This window comes from Phyllostomus discolor, chromosome 1 (assembly GCF_004126475.2).
Source record: "Phyllostomus discolor isolate MPI-MPIP mPhyDis1 chromosome 1, mPhyDis1.pri.v3, whole genome shotgun sequence".
Taxonomy (NCBI): Eukaryota; Metazoa; Chordata; class Mammalia; order Chiroptera; family Phyllostomidae; genus Phyllostomus; species Phyllostomus discolor.
The window spans coordinates 62,194,340-62,211,579 of NC_040903.2; the positions used below are offsets into that span (position 1 = coordinate 62,194,340).

The following is a 17,240-nucleotide window of genomic DNA, read 5'->3' on the forward strand; positions in this document are numbered from 1 at the left end:
CTCCACGATTTCATGAGTCATTTAACTCCTTTAAGCCACAGATTGCTCATTTGTAAAGTCAAGACACTTCTTCAAAGGTTATTAGAAGGATTAAATGATCAAATTATACCTGGACCTTCATAAACACCGATTCAAAGATGGTTAATATTGTATCATGTACATGAAGGTATCTAGCACAGCAATAGTTCCTTAAAAAGTTTCCTAAACAAAGAAACAAAAAAAAAATAGCTCCAATTGCATTCCTAGTAAATATCTGGAAATGATTTGATATCGTATGTTGTCTCTAATACCAATGCTGGCAAATTACATCTCTAATAGAATCATACCACAATTAGATATTATGTTCCTGAGCAATGTTATGATGCCCTCAACTTTATTATATTGAAATAGTTATCACTACTGTGTTTACTGGTATGAGGAGAATGAAATGAGTATTTAATATATCAGCCATCGCCTTGGCTAGTGTAGCTCAGTGGATTGAGCACAGGTCTGTGAACCAAAGGTTTGCCGGTTTGATTCCCAATCTGGGCACATGCCTGGCTTGCAGACCAGGTCCCCAGTAGGGGATGCATAAGAGGCAGCCACACAGAGATGTTTTTCTCCATCTCTTTCTCCTTCCCTTCCCCTCTCTCTAAAAATAAATACATACTTTAATATATATGTATGTATATATATATATATATATATACACACACACACAAGACATGCTATGTATTTAATCTGTTCTTAGCAAGTATGAGTCCTAAAATAAGGTAAAAGTATGATGAGAAACAGGACATTTGTATAGTTGCAAAATATTATGCCAAAAGATACTTGATAATTACAAAAGGAATGATTGTCACTTTACAGTGAAGAAACAAAATCTGTTAGATGCCTTAAGCAGGTGACCAAAATTAACATCACCTGTGACAAGACACGCTGACAACATGCACTTCCTCAACGAAAGCACAAGGACAAAATACATTGCTGTAGCATTCTTGCCAAAAACAGAGACCTGTGTTTATTCATGAAGAAACAAAGATTTGAAGACAAATCCCAAATCAGAGAAACTGAAATAACTGGCCAATACTCTTCAAAAGTGTTGAGTTCATGAAAGATAGACTGAAGACCGTCCTAGATTGGTGGAGACTAGGAGATTGGACAAATAAATACACTGTGGGTCCTAGATTAGATTCTGGATAAGAAAAAAGAGGACAATTAACAAGATATGAATAAGGCCTATAGATTAGTTACTAGTAGAGTAATAATGTTATTTTCTTGGTAGTATTTTAAAATTATATTTTATTTGTTATGCTATTACCATTGCCCCAATTTTTTCCCCTTTATCCCCCTCCACTCAGTTCCCTCACTCCTTCAGGTAATCCCTACCCCAGTGTCCAGGTCCATGGATCATACATATAAGTTCTTTGGCTACTCTGTTTCCTGTGCTGTACTTTACATCCACATGGTTATTCTGTAACTACCAATTTCAACTTCTTAATTCCTTCACCTTTTTGGCCCAACCCTTCACCCCTCTCTCATCTGGCAACCACCAAAATGTTCTCTGTATCTGTTTCTGTTTTGCTTGTTTGTTTATTTTGTTTTTTTAGATTCAATTGTTGATAGGTATTTATTGCCATTTTATTGTTCAGATTTTTTATTTCCTTCAAAAGAAGACCTTTTAACATTTCACATAATACTGGTTTGGTGGCAATGAACCACTTTAGTTGTCTCCTTGTCTGAGAAGCTCTACCTGTCCTTTGATTGTAAATGATAGCTTCACTGGGTAGAGTGATCTTGGTTGCAGGTCCTTGCTTCTCATCACCTTGAATATGTCTTGCCAATCCCTTGTATCCTACAGTTTCTTTTCAGAAATCAGCTGACAGTCTTATGGAGACCCCCTTGAAGGCAATTAACTGCTTTTCTCTTGTTGTTTTTAAGATTCTCTCTCTGTCTTTAATCTTTGGCATTTTAATTATGATGTGTCTTGGGGTGGAGCCTCTCTGGGTTCATCTTGTTTGGGACTCTATGTGTTTCCTGTTCTTGTATGTCTACTTCTTTCACCAAGTTAGGGAAGAATCCTGTCATTATTTTTTCAAATAGGTTTCCAATTTCTTGTTCTCTTTCTTCTCCTTTCAGCGCTGCTGTGATGCGAATGTTGGTATACTTTTAGTTGACCCAGAGTTCCTTACACTATCCTTGTTTGTTTGTTTGTTTTTTTGGTGGGGGGGATTCTTTTCTCTTTGTGTTGTTCTGATTGGTTGTTTTCTGCTTCCTTATGTTCCAAATTGCTTATTTGATTCTCAGTTTCATCCACTCTAATGTTCATTCCCTGTAAATTGTTCTCCATTTCTGTTAGTGTATCCTTCATTTCTAACTAGTTTTTTTTTTTCATGGCTTCCATGTACTCTTTTATGCTGTTGAAGTTCTCTCTGAATTCATCTGCTCTTCCCCTAAGTTCCTTGAGCATCCTTAAAACAAGTTCTTTGAACTCTGCATCTAGTAGCTTGATTGTATCCATTTGGTTTAGTTCTTTTTCTGGAGTTTTGTTCTATTCTTTCATTTGGGCCATGTTTCTTTGTCTCCTCATTTAGGCAGCCTCCCAGTGTTTGTTTCTATCTATTAGGTAGACCTGCTATGGCTCCCAGGCTTGGTAGTGTCCTAATGTAGTAGGTGTCCTGTAGGATCCAGGGAGACAGCCTCCCCTCTCATCCAAGCTGGGTACTCAAGGTGCACCTACCATGTGGGCTGTGTACACACCCCTGTTGTAGTTGAGCCTTGGTTGCTCTTGGCATGTCCAAGGTCAGTCACCACCTGTGTTTTGTCCAGGGCCACACAGCATAAGCTACAAAGCAATCTGCAGTTGGCTGCTACTTGTGCTGGGCTTGGAGGTGCCCAGGCAATGCCAACCTCTGAACTAAAGCTGGCTGCTGCTAGTGATGGGCCTGGGACAACTTAGTGAGAGGTATGAGGCTCGCCAAAGCCAGATGCTGCTTCTTTGAGAGAATTTAGGAAAATCTGAAGCATGGGCCAAGAGAGCTATTTGTATGGAAAAATCACTGGAAACAGCTTGGGTGGGATTGAAAGCTGGGTGGGGCAAGGCCTCAGGTAATCACCAGGGCAGGGCAAACAGTGTGAGCCAGGTTGATGGAATCTCAGATATGGTACCTGCCAGCTGGCTCTGTGGCTCTGTTGGGGGAGGACTCAGAAGAGGAATAATGGCCTTTGTTAGCACTTCTGCCTAGAAGACAGCTGCTCTGCAGATCTAGTCCCGATGCCACACAATTCAGTTCCTCCCTGTGTGTCTCTGGTGCCTTTCAATCTGCTGCCCCTGAGCTGGATCTCAGAGGCAGTGAGTCTGAGTAATTCTGTGCATGGGCCCTTAAAGAGGAACTTCCAGAGATTCCAGCAGTTTCTGTCTTCAAAAGCCTCAATCCCCCCTGGTTTTTACAGCCAGAAGTTATGGGGATTCTCTTCCTGGCACTGAAACCCTGAGCTGGGAGCCTGGTATGGGGCTGGGACCCTTCGCTCCTGAGATATCCCTCCCGACTTTTGTCCACCAAAATGGGTGTGGGACCAGCCTGTACTGAGACTCCTCACCTCCTACCAGTCTCCACATAGTTTGTTCTTTAATTCTGTAGTTGTAGGACTTCTATTCAGCTCAATTTCTGACGGTTCTGAGTGATGGTTGTTCTCTAGTTTAGCTGTAATTTTGATGTGGTTGTGTGACGAGGTGAGTCATGTTTACCAATGCCGCCATATTCTAACTTCTTGGTGTTGATAAGTGTACCATGAGTCGTAAGATGTTAACATTTGGGAAAGCTGGGTAACAGCTACTGGGAACTCTTTCAATAATTCTTGCAAGTTTTTTTATAAGCCTGAAATTATTTAAAAAAAACACATTACCATGAAAGGGCAAACAGTATGTTCATACCATAATAAGTAGAGGAGCCAGGATTTCAATCCATGTATGTTTGACTCCAAAATGCTGAGTCTTAACCACTATACCATTCTATCTCTCTTCTTTCATATGAGGTAATTCTTTACCTATGTCACCAGACTTTCCATAATTGTTTTCTACCTGGAACTCTTAACATTGTCAGTAACAATTTTCTTTAAAATGTTATAATGATGCATGAGGCCAAAGTAAAAAAAAATACAAAGTCTGAAAAAGGTTCAGAGCTGTTCTCAGGTTACATGCCTGAGATTACAGGGACCAGAGGAACAGAGCGCCTTCTGGCTAGAGCCACAGCGAGCCCCACCCCACTGAGGCCCGAGGGCAGCACCTTCCCGTCAGAGGACTGGCACAGCCAGCAGCACTTTATTTTTCACGTTGGGGTTCAGAGGCTTCCATTGTCCTCTTCCCAAGAATAGATCCAGGGGCCTATTTTCTAAACTTGCAGAACACTTCTTTCCTTTTTTACAGTTCTCCATGGTAGTTGCCTTTCACTGATTTATTCACCTATTTAACTGAAATCAATTCACTTATAAAAGTAATAGAAACTGAAAGATAGCAGAGGGATGTGAATATAAGTACATATATATGTATGCTTGTAGATATAGATGGAAACATTTTAATTAACATGTTTCCCCCAAAAGCAACTATTAAAGAGAGAAAATGGACCATGGAGAGGCATATGCATGTGGAACAGCAGTGCAAACTTCTTTTGATAGACCCTAAAGTAAAATTCTGCTTCTAGTCCAAAAATGAGCTGAGTGTATTCCAGAAAAAAAATAGCTGCAGTGGGCAGCATATTTCATAATGCTTTTACCATCTGGGATTTTTTATAAAATGGAATGTTAGCCAACCCTCATACCCTGGGAGGAGTGAACAGGACGTGGGTCATTGATCCAACGACTGAAAACACTGGAAACCTAATTAAAAGATCAAAATGTTCATGGAAATTGGCTAATCAATATGCAAATATACAAACAAGGGACTGGATACTCAGTCTTTCAGAAATAAAGCCCATCAATTGAATTGATTTTCTGAGTAAGGAATTCTAACGGCTTCAGCACATTTTCCACAACAGAACCGAGAACTTCATTAACCCTGTATATTGAATGACACTCTGCATGAAACTGTTCATAAATTAGAAAACAACGTGTAAACATTTTGCAGCTACCTGATGCTCGCTCATGTGAAACAGAGTGAGTGAACTCTTACCATATCTTTTGGCCTCTTGTATTGCATGGTTCCCAGCCAACACCTGATGTACAGTAGCCTGCCTATACTCGAACATTTTGAGAATTATTCAAATTAGTTACACGACTACCATTCAGGAAGGGTACAAAGCAACAGCAAGTTCAAAGGTACACAGGAGGTACAACATGATTTCCTAAGGAAACCCTTGGAGGGTATGGGAGAGGGAGAGAACCAGGGAAAGCCACTTCCTGATTTTGTACCCTGCTGTAGCAGCAAGGCAGTGGATCCCTCAGGCTTCTCTAGCTAGAGTGTGCACAGAAAACATTTAGGATTCTTGTTAAAATGCAGATTCTGAATTGGTAGGTGTTGGGATAAAGGGGCTGAAATTCTGTTTCCAATAAACTCTCAGGGCTGCCGCTACTCCCCAGGGGCCCACTTTGAGTGGCAACCCTTGAGATCATATAAATATCTTTGAAACTCCAAAACAATTGTTGTGAGGACTTTGACAAGCGTGAAATGGATGAAAATGATAAATAGACTCGATTCTGGATAGCATCATCTCACTTCACCTGGTAGTACTTACATGTCCTGAAATTTTCCATTTCAGGAATTGAAGCATAGCAGTACTTGCTTGCCAAGGGCCTTTTAAGCAATGAATTGCTAAAGCTCTTTGCAGAAGCACTAGTACACCTGAGGACAATTGACATTCTTGTTAGTTCCCTGACCAGTGATCCTCAAACAGGGGAGGCAGGAGAAGTACTCCTATTAGCTTATCCTTTACAGTCTGAAAAGTGCCTGTCTCACCTTAGTCCACAGGTGGCAAACACAAGTCCCACGGGCTGAATCTGGCCCTGCACGTTGTTTTACCCGGCCTGGCACCTTTTCTACCCTGTGGCAGCCGAGCGCTCACTTAACTGTTAAGGAGTAGTCACATTTATATAGCCCTAAAATTGCATTCTTCCCTTCAAAGGCAACCACGAGGCTGATGTGGCCCCTGGTGAAAAAGAGTTTGAAGTCTCTGCTAGTGGATTACAATCTGTCCTGCTTCTTTCCTGTCAGTGGAAAGTGACTGTTTTAAAGTTAAATATTTGCATGATGATTATTAATTAGTATCAGTGGAACAGACATCTACAACACTGGGCCAGTCACCAAATTAAGCACTGTACAAATGTCAAACCATTTAATTCTAAAGCCAACATTAAAATGTTGCTGCTGTTTCATTCCCGTTTTACAGATGAGGAAAATGATTAACAGAGTAAATAGCATGCTCAAAGTCACCCGGCTAGCAGTTGGCCAAGCAGGGGGGGAGAGAAGACTCAATTCCAGGCAGCCTGTTTCTAAGTCAGCCTGTTTAAACACTATTACCACACTCTCCCTCAACAGACGTGTTATGATTTGAAATTCAGTGCAAAGTACATCAGAAGAGTGGCAAATAATCCAAAATCTGATTACAGGTTGAAATTGAAACTAGACCAAGTCCAATTTTAAATCTTCATCCTCTTCTGTTAAATTCACATTTTCCTGACTTTGTATTTGGAAATATTTTCAAATTAAAGAAAAGTTACAAAAATAATAGAATGAGGCCCCTATATATTTTACGCAGATTCACCAATGCTTAACATTTGGCCACATTTGTCAACCTCTGGATTTTTTCAAAACCTAAGGAAATTGATGACTCTCAACACAGCTTCTTTTTTTAATTTTTGTATTTCAATGACAGTTGTCCCCATTTCCTCCCTATAACTCTCCCCTGCCCTGCCCATTCCCCGCCTCCCACATTTAATCCTCCCCTCTCCGTTGTGTTTGTGTAAGGGCCCTTTATACATGCTTGTTCCTTGACTTGACCTTGCCCCTCCTTACTCCCCACACAGCCTCTAAAAGCTGCTCCCTTCGGACACCCTAGCACATCCACAGGTTAACCTGTCTGAGAGCACGACACACATGCCTAACCTTGGCCTATTTAACAAGAATGAATCTTATTTGGTATTTCTTCTCAGATAACTATTGCATGGTAAGAAATTCCTGGCATTTTACCTTGAGAGTAGCTACAGGAGTTTCACTTCTACTCCCATTGGCATTTTAACAGACGGCCTCAGTGAAGAAAGGAAGACACCCACTTTCTGGGGCTGGACTCTGGTGCTGTAGAAGTTCTGATGGGAAGCTAACTATATATATATATATATATATATATATATATATATATATATATATATATATATATATAAACAACGCATGTCATTTTGACTATTTCCCCAAGGCAGTGATCTTCAACAGGTGTGCCGCAAGAATTTTTAAAACGTGATACTTGACTATTTACACTGACCTCTTATTCCTTAGACTGTCAAATTAAAAAATGACAACTGCCAACACAATGATAACCATCCAGTGTTAATGAATCAAAATTATACCTTTTTTGTCAGATCAGCAAAAATTTATTTTTTTGGTGTGCTGCAGAATGTTAGTAATTAGAGCAGTACCTGAATACTCATCATTAATTCATTCCAGAACTTGTGATGAGTGCTGAAACCAAGTGCTAAACCATGAAGTATTTTTCTCTTGCTGGACGGCATTGTGACTCACACAAGTTTTAGCAAGTGGGACGAGTCCTGAGCAAGAGCCACATGCTGAAACTTTTTTTCCTCACCAAAATGCCACGAGTTCAGGGTTTGACGAGTTCTGAAGCCAACGATTACCGAGGTATGACTCTAGTTTATGTGTGCCATGAGATGGAGAAGGTTGAAAATTGCTGCCCTAAGGCAATCATCTACAACTAAGAGACAGGCTATAATTTGGTGAGAAGAAACAGACAAAAATAAAAGATATTGAAATACCCATAAAATATTTTTAAAAGATACTGAAATACTAACTTGCAGAGGAAATCTTCTTCCCAAAATGTCTTCTTTTTAATCTTGTATAATTTAAGATATTTCACAAGAATCAAACCTACTTGCTTTCAGTTGTGGTCTTAACGGATATTATTTTCTATATACAGTTTGCTACCTTTTCTTTTACAAAATATTTTCTTGCAAAAGAATCATGTGTAAACTTAATCATTGAATGACTTCAGAATAAGAATATTTTGCATTCATGTTATTTATAATTAACCTGAATTATAGGTTAATTATAAAGCTGTTGGTCTTGGCTGGGCAGCTCAGTTGGTTGGAGCATCTTCCTGATGTGTCAAGGTTTTGGGTTTGATCCCTAGTCAGGGCACATACAAGAAGCAACCGATGAATGCATAAAGAAGTAGAACAACAAATTGATGATTTCAAATCAATACATAAAAAAATTAAAATTAACTGCTGTTAAGTCTTCATGGGTTCATGAAGAGATCTTGGAAAACAGGATTGAAAATAGTTTGGAGAAGAGAATCTAGGATGAAAGACGGGAATAGATGGATTTATTTCATCAGGGACATGGCTGTGTCATCCTGTTTTGGCAGCTTTGTGACTATGAATGATTAATGTGAAACCTTTTAAGAGGGTTTCACAGAAACCTCAAGTATTCACCTCACTTACGACTTTAAAAAGCCGAGTAGATATTTATTCCATAGCCATCATCAGTAACATAGAATGTATAAAATTGCATCCTAATTTACCTATGCTAATTTTATATAAAGAATGGTGTTCATCTTCCATTAAAGACACAATATGGAAGATTAAGAAGAAAGTGAACTGAAAAGGGATGCACTCAAGTCGTCAATGCCATCATCAGAAGATGGAAGAGAGAATGGCTCTTTCCATATATTTCCTGGCTCTGAGGCAGGTGGACCAGCTCATTTTTTCGGCACTCAGAGGAACAGAACTCAGTTACTCTGATCTCACCTTAAGTGGTTGATTGGAACAAAGGTTCTCAAGTAATACTGTCTTCAGGAGAGAAAGAATTATTCTCAAAATTAGTAGGTGACTTAACTACAATAGTAATGTAAAGTGAATTAATTAGATCCAAATCAAGCTAGATGGATTGACATCTGCAGACCCAACTCATCTCAGTCTGCTATTAAATAGAGGAAAATCCCATGAACAGAGGCAAGTAAAGCTAGTTGGATGAATTTGTGGATGTCTTACTTGATATGGAGCAATTCCCAAGGTAAAAAGCCGCAAGTTTACTCACCCAACCAAAATAAAAATAAGTAAAAGCAACTTCTTAGACAGTGTGAACAGAACACAGACAGAAATGTGTGGTCTGGATAATAGCCTAATAGAGATAGCAAATTCAATTGCCTCCCGAGTTAATCATTTAGAAAAATATGCACTTATCAGCGGATTTTCTGATGCACAGAAAAAAATAAAATTATGCAACACGAGCAAACAATGGACTAAAATCACCACTGGCATCCAAATTTAGCTCTCCCAACATCAACATTATGCAAATATACTACAGATGGGAATACTAGTTGAAATGATGCTATTTTCCTGAAAAAAAAAACCTTCAGAAAACTTAATTTTTTTTTAAGATTTTATTTATTTTTTAGGGAGGGAAGGGAGGGAAGGAGAGAGAGAGAGAGAGAAACATCAATTTGTGGTTGCTGGGGGTTATGGCCTGCAACCCAGGAATGTACCCTGGCTGGGAATCGAACCTGGGACACTTTGGTTCCCAGCCCGAGCTCAATCCACTGAGCTACGCCAGCCAGGGCTAGAAAACTTAATTTTTTAAATGAAGGTTTCTGTAGCCCTGACCCACATGGTTCAGTTGGTTGGGTGTTGTCCCACAAACCAAAAGGTCTCTGGTTTGATTTCCCATCAGGGCACATGCCTGGGTTTCAGGCTCTATGATCCATCTCCAGCTGGGGCACTTGCAGAAGGCAGCCAATTGAAGTTTCTCTCTCTCATCAATGTTTTTATCCCTTTCCCCCTCCCTCCTCTTCCCTCTCTATAAAATAAAAATAAATAAATATTTTTTAATTGAAGGTTTCTGTATATATTCAAGTAGTCTGAGAATCCTCGCCAAGAACATTCCAATTTTTAAAATTCAAAACAATTGCCATATCAAAAAGTACAAGTTTTATTTCATTTTGCTGGGGTTTCTTATATAAAGAATCAATCTTTTTAACATCTTTTTAAGATAAGGATGTGTTTATGTCTTGCAAAGAGCACACTGACAATTAACTGGCAAAGAAAGTATATAGAGATATATGGATATAAAGATCTATCCATCTAGACTCTTAGAGAATACTTAGAATTTCATTTATTTATGTTTTTTTGTTGTAAAAATTTAGAACTTTCAAATAACAATGCCTTTACAATCTTACTTTTATTTGATGTTTTTAATATTCTTTCATGTCTGTTTTATTTTTATTCTCAAATTAGAACTGAAGGGTAGTTAAGGCAGGCAGGTTATGAAAGTGAGATGCAGAGGCCAGAATCTGAGAAAATAACTTTTCGAGCCATGGTTTTATAACTTCTATAATCCCAGATTCCTTCCACTGGAGAGTGGTATCATACTGTGAATCAAAATTTCATACACTGCAGTTTATGAAATTGACTGGCTAGTGAATCAAACTTTGTGCCCAGCAAAGAATAAAAGTCTATGATAAAAAAGCACAGAGGAAAATATAAAAACTTTGGAATTTGAAGGTCCACACAAAGGGAAACAGACATGTGCACACTGCTTCCTAGGTTTGTACGTCAGAAACTTCCGTATCTGCAACCTGACAACTGTGCAGCTTTTTATGAAGGAAAAAAAACCCCAAAACAAATGAGTACCAGTATTTGAATATAAAGTGCCTGGCTCATTGCTTGCCATATGGTAGGGACTTAACACAAGTTTTTCAACTTGCCTTTATGTAGGAAGATATGATCCTTCCGTTTTTTGAACTTTTTAAAAAAAAATTCTCACCCAAGAATATGTTTATTGATTTTTATAGAGAGATGGAGAGAGAGAAAGAAACATTGATGTCAGAAACAGTGATTAGTTGCCTCCCATATGCACCCCAACTAGGATCGAACCCTCAACCTAGGCATGTGCCCTGACTTGGGTTGCACCCACAGCCTTTGGGTATATGGGATGATGTTTCAATCAACTGAGCCACCTGGCCAGGGCATGATCCTTCCTTTAATTTGTCAAAGATAAAAGTAGGTTTTAGCCTCTGCTTTTTGTGTGACAATGATTTAAGAAATGTTATTCAAACAAAAAGGACAATAGAGATTTAAACCAAGAAGGACAAAGAGATGTTTGAAAGAATATGTAATCAAATTACAGTATACATATGTAATATAAATACTAATGAGTATGGCTTGCACTGTAAAAGGAAAGATAAATCAGTGTGTCTGGCATGTGGAACATGTAAACTAAATGATTTATAAATCACTTAATTGATTCAGAGTTAAATATCCCATCCTGAAATTATAAGATATTATTGTTAATGAAGAAAAGGGAAAATATGTACTCTGTTTCCACCCTTTTCCTCTTTCTAAAATATTAATTTAAGATTCCAAAGTGCTCTTTGGATCACATTGATGAATGGTGGTAAAAGAGGAAAAAAAATTTTAAAAATCATGCTTCCAAGTCAGATACTCCTTTGTCTTCCTCTGACCCATTCTGAGGAAGCCAGGGAAGGAGGAGGAAGCTGTGCCTTCAGAAAAATCAATCTTCTAGTTTTCCTACTTAAGGCTGGATTCATTAACCAACTCTGTCCCTGGGTCTGCCACTGGTTCTGCCCCTAGCTAGATCTCTCTTTCTTCCTCTCTCTCCCTCTCTCTCTCTCTCTCCCTCTCTCCCTCTCTCTCTCTCCCTCTCTCCCTCTCTCCCTCTCCCCCCCTCTCTCTTTCTCTCTCTCTCTCTCCCTCTCTCTCTCTCTCTCTCTCTCTCTCTCCCCCTCTCTCTCTCTCCTGCCTGACTTGTTGACAGAATACATGCCCCTGGGCATACAAATGATATCATTTGGTGATCATATTATAGAAAATTTTCTTTTCCCTTAGGGCTCTGAATCAAGGGTTATGATAATTATGATATCAGCAAATCACACTTATAAAATTGATGCCTTCTTCCCCATTTGCCATTTTTCCTTGTGCTAAAACCTCTCAGTAGTAAAACAGAGATAGTACCTGTGGTTTTGACACAGAGAGATCTGATCAGATCACTGGGAGGAGTAGGAAGGGGTGGTAGGTGGAGGTTGCCGGAGGCAACGGTATACAGTCTAGGACAGGATTGGCAGAGAAGCTGAATGCCTTTAGAGCACATGGAATTATGGGCCAGAAGATTTAAAATAAAGAGATGGCAGAAAATGGCACTCGGGTTCATCTTCCTTGAGGATGCCTGGATGATTGTGCTGCAGCTGCCTGCATTTCCCAGAGAATGATATTTTGGATGGGTTTTAGATAGGAAGGAACTCCAAGTGCAGCCTAGGATCAGGCTGGCCTGGCAGAGGGTGGCAGGGTTATTTTTCTGGCTGGGGGGTTCTAGAGGGCCCAAGGTCTGAGGCAGAAGACTGCCATTCTTCCAAAATTGTGTCACTTTTGTATCTTATATTGTGTTAGTTTACAAACTAAGCATATAGAAATAACATAATTAAAAATGAACTGGGGAATGACAGGAGAACTCAGATGTTAAAGAGTTTAGCCTTAATTGACAGGTTTAAGTGATTATAGCTGGAACTAAAGAGTTCAAGATTTGATCCTTAATTGATAAGCTTAAATGACTAATGCATACTGAAAGCTGTTATTCCAAAGTTGTGTAGCTTTTGAATAAAGATTCCTTTCCTTTATCACCAAACCTTTGTCTCTGGAATTTACCCTAGAGGGTGGTGCAGGTGGCAGGATCCACTTGCTGTTTGGTAACAGTTTGGGGTCTGTGTTGTGTGCGTTCTGTGGAGGTTGGAAGGAGGGACTGCGTGGACATTATCGAGCCACCTGGTACCTTAACATTACAATTCTGTCCTCTCTAACAACCTAATTCTACTCTGAGGAAGGCACAATAGAATATGAGCAGAAGAGATCCAGGCAGTATTGGAAAGGGAAGGAAGCCAGCTACAGAAATGTTAAACCATGCATCACTCTCTCCAGTTTGGAAATCTCATAGTAATTTTTAAGAATCACATTTTTGAAACAAAGAATATTTATAGAAAAATTGTAATGTTCCATTAACTCAATTTATAAGTTTCAAGATATAAAACTTATTTAAACAGAATCCAAGTGGCAAAATTTTCCAGTGGAGAAAAGAAAACCCTTGTACACTGTTGGTGAGATTATAAACTGATGTAGCTACTATGGAAAACAGTATGAAGGTTCCTCAAAAAATTAAAAATAGAACTGATAAGGGAACTCAAGAATTGAAGATCTTAGCCTTAGTTATAACTGCTAGGCTTAATGATTAATGCATGTGGAAAGCTCTTATTCCAGGAACTGGAATGCATAACCTAAGTGACTCCAGGAGGTGGAGACGAGCAGTTCAACCTTTGTGTCCCAAATGGTCTGCAAGCAATGGAGATGGTATCTGAGCCATTGTGTTCCAGGGAGGGAATGTCTGAGATGCAGATAAAGAACTGTTGATCAGCAGCTAAAGAAATACTAGGAAAGTTAGCAAGGACTGCAACCCTTATCTGATTAACCTTTTTTCCAAACCCCTTACCTACCCTCTTCTTCTTACGAAAAGGTTGGTTTGAGATGAGAGATTAAGATGGTTTTTATGGTACATAATCCACCATTTTCTCAGATTGCAGGCATCTGAATAAAAGCGTTGGTAAAGATTCAATCCTTGTCTCTACTTATTGGTTCTGGAAGTGACAGGCAGCAAGAATACTGACTTTTCTGGTTCCAGAACTATATGACCCAGAAATCTCACCTCTGGATATCTATCTGAAGGAATCCAAAACACTAATTTAAGAGGACACATGCATTCCTATGTTCACTGCAGCATTATTAAATAGCCAAAATAGGGAAGCAACCTAAGTGTGCATTGATAGACAAATTGATAAAAAGGCTGTGGTGCTATACACAATGGAATACTACTTGGACATAAAAAAGAATGAAATCTTATGTTTGCAACAACACGGATGAACCTAGGGGGTATTATGCTAAATGAAATAATTCAGATAAAGATACCTTATGACTTTACATTTATGTGGAATTTAAAAAACAAAATAAAAAAGGAAACTAAGTAATACTATTGAAGGTCAGCAGAGAGTATGGCACCACAAAATATGCCTTTTGGAATACTGATTGCTTTACAATCTGGTAATTTTCAAGAAAGAAAAGACTCAGGAAACAATTTTTGACCCCATTACTTGCCTAAGGGAATTTAGATAGAAAACCTGCTCCGGGAAGAGGGCTATCATTTTAGATAATATGAACTAAGTGTGACAGACAGGGAGGAACCTGGCAAGAATCTTTTGACCAAAGTCCTCACTATGTCCCCTTGTTAACTGTGGCCCAGCAATCATTTACGTAACAAGCGTTTGCTTTCCATCTCCCTGTGAATTGCCTTCTCCCACTTTGAAATCCAAACTACAGACCTCCTTCACCCTTTCTCCTTAGCTCAAGAGGGACTATAAGCCTTAGAACTGTCTGATCTGTCCTGGGCTCTCATTTCGAAACCCCTGTAGGTACACAATAGTAGATCAGGTAATTTTTTCCTATTAATCTGCCTCATGTTAATTTCACTATTTTCCAGCCAGAAGAATTTAGAAGCATAGCAGGGAACTCGTTTTTACTCCCCTACATTATTAAGTTCACTGTTGTAAATGGAAGTGTGTGTGTGTTCTGTTGGTGGTGATAGGGAAAATGCACCAATTTTTAACTCTAAGGAATGTATGAAAATGGCTTAAATTCTCATAAAAAAAAAGAAAACCAGTCTAAGATAACAGAGCAGCTAACATAAAGCTTCTACCAATCATTTAAAAGAGCAGTGCGCAGAGCACCAGGTAAGTTCCAAGCACCAGTTCCAGTTTCCAGTTTTCTATTGTATTAAGGCAACTCTCTGGTGTTGAAAGTGACAGAGTCACTGTCACACTAACAGTAAGAAAAAATGAATTACAGTATCCTGATTTTTCTCAAAACTACCAGAGACTTGAGGTCACAAGGCAACCAAGCAAACCCTAATCCAAAGAGAAAAAAAAATCTTCAAGGGACACGCCAACTATCTCACCTTTTGGAGAACACAGGAGAAAGAGATAATGGTGATGTACGTGTGTAAGAAGAAATCAGCTAACATTTTAACTAATGACCTATCTCTGCCTAGAGACATCACCCATAGTGGCCAACACCAGAACTTGGCCACTTTTCGGATTCTCTGATTGGATACACCAACATTCAAACTGTTACAAAGTATATTTTACACTAGCACTGTAATATAATCGGAGGATTTTCAAATGCAGTAACTTTGGAATAGATGTTGTCCTAATATAATCTTTCTCATTTTCACTTCTTTTGAAGATCTGTTCTAAACCTAGCAGTGAATCATTTCTGAATCTATCATCTCGCCTGGGGTTGTTTGGGAATGGAAAGGAAGGATGATGAAATTCAGCAAGGAGGGGTGGCTACTTTCTTTCCTTCTCTGCTTCAGAAAACATGTGCTCTACACTGAAAATTGAATAAATCATCATGGTGGATTATAATTGCATTTTAACTTAGAAGTTGACCTTCTGAAATTGGAAAATCGACATATATATGATGGTTGTGGCCAAAAATTTTGATATTTTATACTTATGAAATCTGTGTCTCTGAATCACTTAAGCCATCGAGTCTTCATATCAACAATGTTATAACACTTGAAAGGTTAAAGTTTTGTTTTTACTTTAAGGCACACTAAACTGAACAACATTTCATCGACGGTAAGATCACTGCTATTGTCCATGATAGAAAAACTAAATAATTTCTAAAACATTACATTAGGCATGTATCCAGAAGTGATTATAAAAAACTGTTGAGAAGAACCCTAACTGGTGTGGCTCAGCATGTGGGACATCATTCTTCAAACCAAAAGGTCACTGGTTCAGTTCCCAGTCAGGGCATATGCCTGTGTTGTGGGCCAGGTCCCTGTCTGGGGGCGTGCAAAAGGCAACTGATCAATATTTCTCTCCTTTCACCCTCCCTTCCCCTCTCTCTAAAAATAAATAAATAAATAAATAATTTTTAAAAACTGCTCAGAACCTAGTGTGGTAAATTTTACACACACACTTTGAGTGTGGGCTTGACTGCCTAGGTCAGTCTCCTAGAGTCATCTAGGAGTGAGTCATCACTCACTAACTAGGATCACTTAGGTAGGTTGCTTATCTTTCCAGGATTCATTTCTCTTATCCTCAATACCTGGGTGGCAAAATATTGCAATCATAGGATTGTTGTGAAGACCGAAAAGCTAACCTGTGTAAACATTCAACCTAACAGGTGAAACAGGAAATCAATGGTCATGAAAGGTGAGGCCTGCACTAATTGCCCTGTCATATCCGCTATACAGATCTGGAAACTGCCTCAGAATATTACATTATTTGTTTAAGAAATCATGGCTGGTAACCAATGAACTCAGACTTAAAATATGTTTGCAGACTTCTAGGATTTTCGTTTTTTCCCTTCACATCAAACTTCTTCACTTAGATCCATAACTTGGTCTACATGTGTTATCTGAATCATAAATGTTTCTGGTTAAATCTTTCTCAGACTCAGAGTAAGAAACCCATGTAAAATGGAAGATACTAGATTAATGTAATTTTTTAAAAAATGTTCTGTAAACTCATGGGTTACAAAAAAACAGAAAATCATTCAAAATCTATCTTAACTGTGAATACACAATTCATCCTCTCACTATGGAAATTAATTATTAATTTAATTAATAGTTGAATTAATGGTGGCTTCTTAAAATAGTTCTTTTTCATTTTCTATAATACATGAAATTATTAATCTAACTTGCAATTGCACAAATAAATATACTTGAAAAGTGATCATAAGCACAAAGTGTTGATATGCCAAGTAAAGCAAAATTTTTTTCACAGCAGATAAAAATAAATTCAAAATGTTAAAGCACTTACTGCAGCTTGCCGATGAGTATTGGAGAGGATTCCGTGAATCTTCACTTTGTCCTTTTCCATTTGGTCTATGTTCACCCACAAATCGCGGCTGGCAGAATCAGATGGGCCATATATCCGGGATATATAGTAATTGTGATCTGTGTCCTCCTATAATAA

The 17,240-nt window shown here is 38.6% G+C and overlaps 1 protein-coding gene across 1 annotated transcript in view; it reads right to left on the reverse strand.

Moving 5' to 3' along the window:
* The window catches only part of PLXDC2 (plexin domain containing 2), a 403,365-nt gene that overhangs the window by 181,469 nt on the left and 204,656 nt on the right, over positions 1–17,240 (reverse strand). The window contains exon 4 of the mRNA XM_028507369.2: positions 17,085–17,231. Within this exon, the coding sequence (XP_028363170.1) occupies positions 17,085–17,231 (147 nt within the window). The remainder of the gene's footprint in view (positions 1–17,084; positions 17,232–17,240) is intronic.